Source organism: Phalaenopsis equestris, unplaced genomic scaffold (assembly GCF_001263595.1).
Source record: "Phalaenopsis equestris unplaced genomic scaffold, ASM126359v1 Scaffold000167, whole genome shotgun sequence".
Lineage (NCBI taxonomy): Eukaryota > Viridiplantae > Streptophyta > Magnoliopsida > Asparagales > Orchidaceae > Phalaenopsis > Phalaenopsis equestris.
In genome coordinates, this window is record NW_018164609.1 from 680001 (window position 1) to 694083 (window position 14083).

The 14083-nt window shown below is 35.6% G+C and overlaps 1 protein-coding gene across 1 annotated transcript; it reads left to right on the forward strand.

The window, feature by feature from the left end:
* Positions 1-1585: 1585 nt before the first annotated feature.
* Positions 1586-3661, forward strand: LOC110022117 (uncharacterized acetyltransferase At3g50280-like). Its single transcript, XM_020720918.1, has one exon. The coding sequence runs from the start codon at positions 1985-1987 to the stop codon at positions 3461-3463; it is 1479 nt and encodes a 492-aa protein (XP_020576577.1). The 5' UTR covers positions 1586-1984; the 3' UTR covers positions 3464-3661.
* Positions 3662-14083: the final 10422 nt, after the last annotated feature.

A 14083-nucleotide genomic window follows, 5' to 3' on the forward strand; every position in this document is an offset into this window, starting at 1 on the left:
CACCGCTGATCTCTGTCAACCACCGCCGGCCACTGATGATCGCCGTCAGCCACCGCTGACCTCCGTCGACTACTGCCAACCGTCATTGATTATCATCAACCATCGTCGATCATCGCCGATCTCCGTCAACCATCTCTGACTAGACGTGGTCAGTCGACGTTGTAACTTGGAAAGCTAGTAACTCCTTTTCCCCTTTACGGGTTTTCCAAGTAAAAACTTCTGATGTTATCACAGCTTGATTTATTTTCATCTGAGTGTGTGTTGAATCCTCGTGCAACGCTAAGACGATAATCCATTACTCTACCGTCGCAAATTTTCTAGCACGCATCAAATGAATTTTAAATTTTGTTTGATGTAAGTTTTGTATATTATTAATTATTTCCTTCTTTTGAGTATTATGTCAATCCCAAAATTTATTTAAAACTCGTAAAATTTAGCCCGGTCCATCAAATTTGTCTCTCAACTCTATCTTATGTCATGTTGGAAAAATTATTACGTCCGTCGTCCGAATGCCGGGCGTCCGGGCTAGTATCAAGGCCGTCGCCTGGACACAGCTCGGCATCCGAATGACGGGCACAATAATCTACGGTCATGTCAGCAATCAAATGAGATCTTCTATTCTCAGATAATTTTAAAATTTCAAGTCTAACAATTATGTAGCTCACCGAATTTTGAAGAAAATTGTCTCTTGGAACAGCCAATATATGTGAGTGGTACAGCATCAATAGGTCTTGCTGTTACTTTAATTTTTTTAGCAGCATCTTCTGATTCCTTTCAGTTATATGAAAGTAGCAAAATAGGAATTGGCTTTAGATTTTATTTATTTATTGATTCCACCATAGAGTCAAAAATGTCCTTTCCTTAACTATTATATGTGGATAATTAAATCTCCCGACGAGAAATATATATTTTCACACAATCACAATATGAGAAATTTAATTTGATTTTACAGGTTAATTAAAGATAACGATTAATATTTATTTATCCTAACTTTTGAAACTTTATCAGAGATATTTGACATGAGAATAGAATGTTATAAATATAAAATAGATTTAAATATTAGATATGTAAGTGCATAGAAATCATATAATTAGTATGTAAGGTTAATCTTCTAAATTTTCTTCCTATAGCACACAATTCTTATTTACTTATGTCTCTAACATGTAAACTTCTATATATATTTACATATATATAATCCTAAAAATTTTGAGAAATATCACTATCATTAATTTTTAAAAATAAAATACACATTTTTATGCATAAATTTTTAATAACAATATTTTATAAATAAAAATATCAAATATTAAATTTTGAGTATCAGATATGAAAATATATAAGAATTGTGTGGTATATGTGTAAATTTTTTAAAATAAAATAGAAAGGGCTTAAAACATTCATATTTATCTATCTCATACTTAAACTTTCATAATTACAAATATTATAAAAAAAAAAATAACACTCATTGTCATCTTTTAATGAAAGTTTAGGTGTTTGATGCACTCGAACCCTAAGCCTTGAGATTGGTATTAATTTGAAGCTGCTTCTCTGAAGTCTCATCCGTCCCTCACCTCCCATGCGGTTAAAATAATCGACGGTGGACTGAATCTCTCCTTCATTCCCCCAGGTACAGAATCCCCATCCCATCTCGCTGAATTTAAAATACAAACCTAAGATTAACGCCCAATTAAGTCATCATAAAGGAGGGTGATCAATTTAAATAATGACGATTAGCCACCACCCGAGGGGCCAATGGATTATTATATGAAAGTCATCCAGCCAAAAACAGCACTTTCATCAACTTAACTAATCCCAAATGCATGCATCCAACCCTCCTCCTCCCCTCCCCTCTCTCTCTATATATATTCATCCCCCCCGCAGCTGCCCACTTAAAAACAGAGACAGAAAGAGAGAAAATTGATCCAAATCAAGTTAAGAAATAAGCCGAAGCCAAGCTAGGGGAATTGAAACATATATCGATCGACCGATGTCTCCTTCTCTCTCCACCACTCCTTCCTCCGCCGCCACCATCATAACCACCAACGCATCGCAGTTACCGGCAAACAAATCATCACTCGTCCAAGTTATCACTAAATGCACCGTGCTGCCTGACCGGAAATCGACTGCGGCCGACCTGAAGCTCTCTGTCTCCGACCTTCCCATGCTTTCATGCTACTATATCCAAAAAGGTCTCTTTTTTTCTCCTCCTCGCATCCCTATCCCCCGCCTTTTCTCCCTTCTCACTCGATCCCTTTCCCGCGCACTCTCTTTCTTCCCCGGCCTCGCCGGCAGACTCACTACCAACCCTGATGACGGCCGCATCTTCATCTCCTGCAACGACGTCGGAGTTGAATTCGTCCATGCCGCCGCCCCTTCTCTATCCCTTCCTCTGCTTCTTCCCCCTGCCCAAGATGTCCCCATAGAAGTCCAGTCCTTGTTCGCCCTTAATGGAGCCGTCAGCTATGACGGCCATTTCCGCCCCATCGCTGCCTTTCAATTCACCGAGCTCGGGGACGGTGCGCTGTTTATTGGCTGCACGGCTAACCACGCTGTCGTCGACGGTACCTCGTTTTGGAATTTCTTCAACGCATGGGCCGAACTCTGCCGTTCGCCGGACACCATAACGATCTCACGGTCCCCAGACTTGCGGCGCAACTTCTTCGGGAATTCCACGGCTGTGATCCGTTTCCCCGGAAAAGCTGGACCCGAGGTCACCTTCTCCGTAGGTGCGCCGCTTCGTGAGAGGATTTTCAGCTTTACAAGCGCGGCCATTCGTGAGCTCAAATTGAGAGCAAACCGCCAGGTTAACTACAGCGCGGAGCTGTACGGGAAGCAAATCCACGACAAGAAATTGATTGCGGAGGGAGAGGAGATCTCGTCTTTCCAGTCTCTGTGCGCGCAGATGTGGCGGTCGGTGACGCGGGCTAGAAAGCATCTTCGGCCGGATGCACCTACGACGTTCCGAATGGCGGTGAACTGCAGGCACAGGATTTCGCCGCCAATTGACAAGTTCTACTTCGGCAACGCGATACAGAGCCTCCCGACGACGGCAAATGTTGGGGAGGTGGCCGAAAAAGAGCTCTGCTGGGCTGCGGAGCTTCTTCACCGGAACGTGGCTGCCCACTGGGACGATAAGATAAGGAGAGGCGTGGCAGAGTGGGAGGCGGCGCCGCGGTGCTTTCCTTTAGGGAACCCTGACGGCGCGGGCATCACGATGGGGAGTTCTCCGCGGTTTCCAATGTACGAAGGTAACGATTTCGGGTGGGGGAGTCCGGTTGCGGTGAGAAGCGGCATGGCCAATAAATTCGACGGCAAGTTCTCGGCTTTTCCCGGTAGGTATGGAGGCGGAAGCGTCGATGTGGAGGTCTGTCTCGCTCCGGATACCATGGCGGCGCTGATCGAGGATGAGGAGTTCATGCACTACGTATCCAAAGGCTATGATGCGGAAGCCGTTAATGCAAATTAATAACAATAAAACACTTTCAGAGTTGGTCAATCAATTTTTGGTTTACATAATAATCTTCTAATTCACTGGATTTGAAGGCGTAAAAAATAAAAAAAAAAAAAGGGGGAGGGGATAACGGCCCCTGAGATTTGGAAATCATTTAGGATTTTATGTACTTTTCTCAATTTCTTTTAATTTAACTCGGTTTAGTTTTTATCAGTTGCTCAGGTTCTTATGCTGATTATGACGTGAAATTGAGTACAGTTACGTTTTTTTGTTTCTTCTTTTAATATTCAAGTTTGACATTTTGGAAATCATTTGAGCACAGTGTTTCGATTGACTGTGTTCCCATAGATTCGGATTCGAATCTATCTTCTCCGATTGCTAAGATAAACAGGCCGTACTACAATTAGCCTATCTAAAGCTTCTTTGGAAATTGGATAGACCAGCCAAAATTCATTTGTGATAGTGGTTCGTCAATTGGATTATGTTTTCTTTCAGAGCATGAATGCTTGTGGTTCGTCGTCTGGTGTGCTGTGTACTGAAATTCGCTCCATAAATGGAGACCGAAAAACTTCATCCGATTGATCCAGGGCCCTTCACATTGTTGCATTTTTTTATTTATTATGATTAGGGCCACAAAAATCTCAACTGAATTATAAATTCTTAAATGATAGCACACTCCATTTTTTTTTATAATGCTTGTTTAAAAGGAGGGCTCGTTAATAGAAGACTCAGAGGCTATGAGCCAGATCGAAAACATCAAGAACAAAGCTAACCAAGGCAATCAAGCAATTCAACGAGCGACTGGTAGCCAAGTATATGGGAATCCAAGATCCTAAACCCAAGATGGAGCCAACCCAAGGGGGGAAACTAACACCTAAGATCATACAATTCTCTTGGAGGTATACAAGAGCCCCCTCGAACATTACCAAGGATTAGCCATCCTTCAAAACCTCCAGCTACCTATAAGATTATAGTGGTTCACCTTCTGCCAATAATCTTGCTCTTACATGTCAACAAAAATTCTTTGAAGGAGATTATGAGTATGTGGTCACACTGAACCAACTGATAGGCACAGATAGCCGACCAAATCACTCTCACTAACTCTTTCTCATAAAAAAACTCAACAGATTGGTTAGCATAACTAGGGAACTGTGGCAGGCAATCTCACCAACCCTTCGTCAATAAAACACTCAACCAATCTCCAAGACTAAGCCTAGCCAACTGATAGTCTTATTAAATCAGGCCTACCAACTCCTATCTACCTTTGCTGATTGGCAGCGTCTCTTAAGGTCTTGCTAGCTATTTGCACTGAAACTGACAACACAAATCTTATAGCCATCAAACGAACAAGGATGGCGACTGAAGCGTCAGGCTGAAGAGGAATAATCTGAACCATCCATCTTACTACCGATCGCTCGATCAAGTCAATCGACATGTAATGTTGGTGGATCTAAGCAGTGGAGCACACTTGCGGTCCCAGGTACCTAAACTTCTTGCAAGGACATCCGGTGAGAACTAGTAGACTGAACAACCTTACTTCGACAATAGTGATCATCACGAGGTCGGTCACCCCAATTAAATGAACTCAAATACATCGACCAGCTGATAATTATTGTATTGCGCTCAAATTGTCAATTGATATTAAATTAGTGCATTAATTGCATTAAGGGTGATTTCCATAATCATTCCATCATTTATATAATTGTAGAAATAGGTCTCTATAAATTGGGGGCATAAGATGAATAATGAGATATTTTCCCCCGACTTCTATACCTAAAATGCTCTAACCTCTCTACTTTCTCTCTCTCCTCCTTAGCTCATCTCCAACTCTAGAGGGGTGTATTTCCCAACGACAATTTATGATTCAACATTCTAAAAGGTGGTACGGTGAGCGTATAAATACCCTAAACGATATACAAAAGCTTGAGTTGGAAAATAGTTGATTTTGTTAAAATAAAAAATAAAAGAAAAATAACATATTACCCTGAGACGATTGATTTGAAATTGTCTCATCCAGCTTTAGTTGAGTATAAATTACCTTAATCAGGACATTAGTTCATCATCTCTTTGGCATGGATTCCATGTTCTAAATCTAATTATTGTAAGATTGCTCTTGATAACACCATGATTTATTTATTTTTATTTCGAGTAAGCATTAAAATTGGATATTTCATGATTATTTATTTTACTTCTTACCAATATACAACACAGTCGAACACTTTCAACATGAATTTTACTCTATATACGACTTTATGTTGAAATAATAATAATAATAATAAAAGATCTTATTCTTATACATATCTCATCATTAAAAAAAGTATATTTGGGATAAACTCATCATTCACATTGGCTTTAATTTTAAAGCCGAAATGGAATGTGTGTGATTTCGATTTCTCTTGTGCAAATGGGATGAGGAGAGCATTCTGACGTGTTCCAAACTTTGGAGAGGTTTGAGTATTGTGATGTAATTTGTACAATTCGTTTCATTTTGTTCATAATGAATTTTTCTTTTATGTGGTGCGACTCAATGACATTTTTCCGTTCTTATGTTTTTCCACGTTAAATTTTATATTCTTTATATTTTCTTTGAATTTTTTTTTTTTTTTTTGGGGGTTCCTATTGAAAATTTACTTTCGTATCTCTCGAATCTATTTTTATCTCTCTCCCAACAATACATTTCTCATCATTAAATAAATATATTAGATGAACATATCTTTGTTGTAGGCTTTTAACTTCAGAGCCGAAATGAAAAATATGTTGAAAGTTTGATATGCTCTCATAATGAAAATAAAATAAAAATAGGCATTCCATTATATATAGTTTGAAAAAGACTTAATATTTTAAATACTTGAAATATTATCTATCATTTTTTTTTAAACTTATTTAAATATTTGTAAGACAGCATCACAAAATGCGAGATAAATTAACATGGCATCGTGATGCCTCTTAAAGTCACGATGCGTATATGCTACAATTTTAAAATAAAACTTGTACATTCATGTAAGTATTTTTGCGTATTTATGATTATTATATCTTGAAAGTCATTGTAAATGTCGAGCATATGTTAATTTGTTTGAGTGCAGTTTCATGCATGGTCGTGTTGACCAATTATTTAAAAATGTAGTTTTTTTTTATATTATTTTTAAGAAGATCTATGGAGTTTAAATTAATATTATTTTATATTGAGTTTTAAATAATGTTGAATAAAATATATTATTTTTCAAAACAATCTTATGACTTCAAGCCAACAGCTTTAGTCAATGTGCATTGGACTAGTTTTAGATTATTATTATGCATTCTTTTTAATTTATTATGTACTCTATTATTGTTCATAACTTCTCTTTTGCCGATAGATAAATACATATGGTTGTACAAGCATCAAAATAAATTAAAATGTCCATAATTTTTTTATATTTTCTATCATAATATTGGGATTTATTAAAGGCTTAATAATATTGTCAGGTTTTAATAACCTTGACTTAAAACAAAGAATAATTAAATTATTAGTCTCTATTCAAATATATATATATAAGGAAACTGACATACATACCAATCAAATCTTGTGTACTTACATAACTAACACCTAAAATTTGATATTTGCAATTGTAGCTATTTGGTTTCAGTAATAATGATATTTTTGATTTGATGTTAAAGTGTTAAATGTTTTTTTTTTTGTAAATAGAATTGTTTTAGGTTTTAAATATACAATACACAGTTGTTTAATTTGATATGTCTATCACCTTAGCCAACACATATGCATGATTTTGAGCTGTGTGTATATTCTCCAAGAATAATTGTTCATCTCTTAGAAGATAAATAATAAAATAATACCTCAACTGAATATGTTCTTTCCTGACATGAAAAACATCATTTTGAGCTTGATGAATAATTCTCATACTTTCACTATGAATATTTCTAATCCTTTATACCTTGTCCAGGTTTACTTTAAAACTCGGCAGCTAAAGTACAACAATCTTTTATAACCAGGAAACTAAAATCATTGATGTGTTTATCGAAGTGAAGATATTTCATGTTGTACTTCTTCTATCATATATATTTGATGCAATAACTGAAACTATATATCTTTGTAGATCAATTCATGCACTTTCAAAATAAAGTGTCTTGTTTATAGCCAGGATTTCTTATGCACCTCTTGACCACTCCCACTACATTTATAATATTTTGTCTCATACATATCAAAGTGTACATTAGACTTCCAATAGTCAATGTATACAAAGTTCTTCTCATATTTACTTGCTCTGCTTCAGAGCTAAATAATAGTTCCAAAGAAAATTTGAAGTTATAGTCAAAGTGAATGTACACTAGTTTTATCTCACTCATATTGAACATTTTTATGACCTTCTCAACATACACTGCCTTAGATAACTTCACTATACTTGCACTCATTTTCCTCTTGATTCTCAGATTGATGATCTTATTGATTGGACATAAATCCTTCATCTCAAATTCTCTTAATAATTGCTCATTCAAGTCCTTAATGTTCTTCATATCTTACCAACTAACTGACATAAACCTATCAAACATCCTATGTCACTATATTGTGGCATGTTTCAAATCATAGAGGCTCTTCTTCAACTTACAGACCAAACCTTCTTTTCTTAAAGCATCATAACCTTACAGGTGCACCATATCTTTGTAGTTCTTCTTCAAGGTCACTATGTAAGAATATTTTCTTTACATCAGTTTACTCCAAATTTTGATATTCCCTTGCCATTAGACTCATGACATCTCTAATAATTATCATCTTCACTGCACAAGAAAAATATCTCAGTGTAGTTCATTCCATTTTTTTTTAGTTAAAACCCATTAACAACTAGCATTACTTTGTAGCATATGTTGCTATCTAACTCTTCTTTAAGTCGATAGATCTACTTGTTGTGTAATGTCTTTTTGTCATTTGATAATTATGTCAAATTTCATGTCTGATTTAACATCAATGACTGCATCTCATCATCTGTGATAAACTTGTAATTTTTTTAATCTTCAACCTTAGTGGCCTTTTCGTAGCACTCTAGTTTACCACTATTAGTTAGCAAAAAATAGTATAAAGAAGGAAAACAACTATTTGGTCATCTCGTGATTATGTTGGATCCCTTGACCTCATTGGCAAATGTCTGGGGAACTTCATGTACTTCGCAGATTGAGCACATACTCTTTCTCCATCTTCTTTATCATTATTATTTTCTATTTCAATATATTTGGACGACTCTTCAGAAGTAGAATGAGGTTACATGTGTGAGCTTAAACAAAAATAACAATGGTTCTAGTATCAGTGATGAGAAATTCTAAATGGAAAAGTGGCCAAGCATTATGGGCTTTCTCTATTATGATCTTTTGATGTTGAAAACTTAGATTTGAAACAGTAGTAAGACACCTTGATGCCCACCTTGCAGATCATATCTTCGTTGGGACCATTAAATGACATATTATTATACTAAAATCTAAGAGTCCTACCTCGATGTTCAGCATATATGATTTATTTTTTTTTGTTGGGACATTTCAACAACAAATTATTGGATTGAATTTCACAAATTATGCCTCGATGCTCACTAGACAGAAATTACCTTTTTATCAGAATCTTTTGACAAAAGTTTCTTAGATAAAACTATAAAAGTCATACCCCAATTTTCACCAAATAGAGTTTATCTTTTTGTTATGACCTTTCAACAGTAAATTTTTAGATTTAAATCTATGAGTTATGCCCCCATGCTCACCAAATAGAATTTACTCATGTTTGTGGGTAATATAATAAATAAAAGTAAATTAAATTTACATTTATCTTTTATCATTCTATGCTGCTATTATAGTGAATATAAATATCACTAGACAAGTATTGGAAGAGAAATATTCTTTAGTAGAGTCGCCATAAATCTGTGCAATAGAGTTTAATAGATCTTTTATCATTTGTTAATTTTACTACTATAGTGAAAAAAATGATTAGATAAAGATTGAAAGATAAATCTTCCCCCATGGAGTTGCTCGAAATCTGTGGCCTATCAAAATTTGAAATGTCCCAGTCTCTCGTCTAGAGCTAACTAATCAGCCTGAATTAGATTCAATTTCGCAGCTTTTAAATTATATTTTATTTTAGATGCTTTACTCAGATGTCATTTTAAAAAATTTTCTTTATATGGGCGGCAAAATTCATCTTTTTATGACTTATTAAATATAGATTGACCCCATTCGACATTATTTTTCTTTATAAATAGAATGTCAATTTCAAATTATTTCATTCAATTTTTTAAGTTAGTTTATTTGTTTTTTAAGGGTTCTTAGTGTGTGGAAGTTCTGCTGGTATTCAAAACAGATCTTTCCAAATCTTAAGTGAGTGTTTCTTTCTTTCAAGCCTCTTTACTCATTTGCATTTGTCATTCTTTAGCTGCTTGCATTCATTCAAGTCTTCATTCATATGTTTTGTTTTAGTTATTTTAGAATTTATTCAATTTCAACTTAGGTTTATTTTAGATCTATTGTCTGTCAAAATTTTGACATCATTTCAGCAGTCTTCTCGCTTCGTCCTAGGTGGGAGGCTAGATCGGCTAGCTCAGAGCTTCCTACCAAAACATACATGGTTAGCGTCTTTCGACATTGAGATCTGGGGTACTTCAAAACTCATCATACTTCAAAAAACTGTGCATAGGGCTTCGTGTATTTGCATAAAAAAAAAATAACGCGCACACACACTAGGAGTCATTCCCGCCGCACAGATGCAACGCAGATGGGTCTTTAGCCAACCACACTTAAAAAAGAGTGCATGAGGCTTGCGATACATAATGATTAAAACACATAGCATATAGGATTTCACCATCAACATGACATGTAATTATACTTCATGGCATCATGGAATTGCTTCTACATTCTTCCTCTTCATGTTTCCATAAAAAATTGTCCCATTGCAAAGAAATCCTCTCAAAATAGCAGGGTCAATGTTCTTCATGTCTTCTTTCAGATATTTTATTACCGTCATAATCTGTTTTCAGCTTGCCTATATTGACATTATTTGTATGACCAATCTAAAATGAAGCTAGATGAAGATTAGGACGGCTAACTTAGAATAAATCTCACTTCACTCTTCCTTTTTCTTAATGAGGAGTGTCATGGGCTGAGTCACGCCAACTTCTTGCACAACAGTGACGTACATTGCTGTACACGTGTCTTTTACAAGGAATTCACATACATGCTGACTCCGTCTGTAATATTCTCTCATGCCTCAGCTTCTCAGATTAGAAGTAATAACCCAAATACATACTTAAATAATGCTAACCATTATTCTTTAAGAATAAGTTCATAAACCCCTTTATCATCATCCCCTTAAAGATCACCCCCTACTGTTCTTCACATAATAAGAGAACACCAAATTTTAGAAAACTATATTGTTAGAATATAGTACATCTTATAAGCACTCATAAACTTCCCATCCTTCACGTATGTACAACATTTGTGGAGTACCACATACACCTGCAACAAGGAGTTTAAGCATGGAAGGAGATGGGCTAGAGTTTCAATTTTATCATGAGAATATTAAGTGGAGTTGGGCTTCCATGCACGACACGGAAGGAGTGGAAGTGATCGCTGCTCGGATGGGAAAGAGGGAGGTGCTTTACACGAAAGGTTTTATGAGGGAGAGAGGAGGAGCAGCGTGGGTGAGGAGAGAAATATGGACGGGGATTCGATATATTTCGCTATTATTTTTTATTATATTTTTTAATTATTGGTTAGAAGTGGTTGCATGCAATTGGAGAGAATGGGCGGCTGCATCGTGGGGTCTTTTTGGCCAAGGCAGTGAGCTTCGGCTCCCAATAGAAGCAACATTTGAATTCAAAATAATATTTCAAAATAATATTTTTATTATTTTTATTTTAAATCATTTGTCATATTGAAATTTGCGCTTATGATTCACATGCTAAATCCAAATAATATGGATATCCTTTTTTGGATAATTTTAATGTTCCAACGCATCATCAAAGTTCATCTTACGATATGATGTCAATTGAAAAACTTGGGCAATACTCGAGACGATTTGGGTCCAAATCACGTGTGTCATGCCAATGACCTCTTAATATCATTGTGCTCCTTCCTTTCAATCAAGAAAGATCTCTCCATGGGCAATTTCGATTCTTTAAACACAACAATGGTATCTGATTTGCAAACGTGCATTATTTTAGGTGGATTTCAAGTATGATCAAGGATTTCTAAAGTTGATCGTGCAGCGTTGTATTCTTTGTTTGCTACTCTTGTCATATTCAATCAACTCATCTTGTGAATTATATCAATCATCTATGAAAGTGGTAAAATACTGAGAACATCTAATGGACTTAATGGGAGCAAGACTTCATATATTATTATGCGCTAACTCCACTTTCTTAGACTTAAAATTGACCTCTTTTGGAGAAAGAAATTTTTTTTGACTCGTCATTTACAGTCTTTAAGAAAAATATAGATCTATAGAATTTATACCTCAGAGCTTGTTCATATAAAGTAAAGGTTTCATAAATTTCTCGCTCAAATGATTAAGCATGCGGCGTCAAAGACTTGCATCAACTTTTATTAGTCACATAAATGGATTCTAGCATCTCATTGATCATGTATAAAGTGCCTTCAATGTTATCCATAACTTTCACCATTGCTCACTGGTTACCTTCCATGAATCACTTGTGAAAATCATCACGTATAGTTGGCTCACCGAGATTAGATTTCTCTTCAAACTTGGAATATGTCTAACTGCACTGAGCTTCTATACTGTTTTATTTGGCAACTTGATATCAAAATCAGACTTTCTTACAAAACTATAGGCTTTGTTATCTCCTAAACACACACTCTCTATATCACTCAAAGTGTAGCTTTTTAAACACCTTTTTGTTGGAGCAAGCATGAAAAATAGGCACATGAATCCATATTCAAGATTCAATGCTAACTAAGGATAAAACCAGAAAGTCACATAAAATTTTGCATGTAGAGATATCTATAGAGATATTTATATCTTGATCTCCACCATTACTCCTCTTCGGAGCTTTACGGTCATTTTTAAAACTACATTTCTTCTCATTGTTCTAGCCTTCACCACCGTCATTTTCTTTTTTTGACTTGAATATGTCACTGCCTGTATTTCTTCCCAAATTTATTCTTCTATTTTCAACATTCAATGCAAATTTTGAAAATTCACCCCTTGTCTTTCTAAAAACTTCGTCATTCAACACCAATTCTATAATGTCAACAAAGTTTAATTTCTTGTTACTTGAAGAGTTACTTACTGCTGTGAAGAGTCCATATCAACTACCCGATAATTAAGACATAATTAACATTATTTCGGCCTCATCATCAAACTTGATGCCCACGGAACATAAATGGTTAGTCATAATTTAGAAATTATTCAAGTATTTAGTGACCAAACTACCTTCCACGATCTTCATGTTGAACAAACTTTTAATTAGAAAAATTTTATTTGACACTGAGGATTCTTGTATATCGTTATCAGTGCCTCCATGAGATCCGTTGTAATTTTCCCATATGTTGAAAGCAAAAGATGAGAAAAGTGAAAGAAAGATCAAACAAAGAGATTTCGATCAAACACGTCTCTTTTTTTCGAAGTCATTGATTTAGGTTTCTTGATGATTCCTTCCAGTGTTAGATATAATTTTTTTTTTTATACAACAAATCTTCAATTTATAATTTGCACAACTCAAATTCAAATCAACGATTTTTTTTTTCATTTTGTCATTGTTCCCATTCGAATCAAAGATGTACATAAAAAAATTTGCTTTGATATCATTCATTGAGACCGCAAAACTGAATTTTGATTGATTCACAACTAAGCTACATGTGAAAAACATACCTTGAGGTATCCATAATATAAAAATTGAACATAAGCGCACACCATAAGAAATCCAGGAAAAAAAAAAGATTTAACCGGGAAAATCCCGAAAACAAGAAAAAATATTGGAGCCAACCATAACAAAAATTTAACTATGAAAAATGAGGACTATATAAATTACACCACAATCATGGCTCCTCCCTACACTCCTCGACTTACAACAAATTAGAATGCTCCTTCTTCTCTCACTTGGTCGCACATGAAATTCAATGAAATCCACCATCGACTCACAAACACCGCTCCATCCAACTTCATACTTGTTAGGCGCGTTGTCGAGAGATTTCTGAGAGAGTCATGGTTCATATGGATATAAGGGTTTAAATCACTAACTTGAGCAAAATCGCTCCTAACGTCAGAGCAACACTTCTAAGTGTGGCCATTCCATGCGATCAGATTGAAGTCATGATTCGGGCATCATTGTGCCCCTTCTAGACACTGGAATGTCGGCTATTCTATTTTTGCACCAGAAAACAAACAACTTGTGGCACAACTGTGTTGGAATGAAGAAACTTTTAGGAAATGACAAAGGCTAAAAACACAACTTATGGAAGAAGCTTCACTCTTATTTAACACCTTAACTTGGCTTGATACAAACTCAAAGACTCCACCCCTATTTATACTAGTGTCACCTCCTAAATTAATGGCTAGGATTGTGCCACCACAATTACAATCCAATGGTTACAAATAATTCCACACCTACCACACAATAATTCAACACCTACCACACCTACCACACCTACCAC

Excerpts from the sequence above, each read along its gene's own strand:
- LOC110022117 (XM_020720918.1), top strand. The coding sequence starts at position 1,985 with ATGTCTCCTTCTCTCTCCACCACTCCTTCCTCCGCCGCCACCATCATA.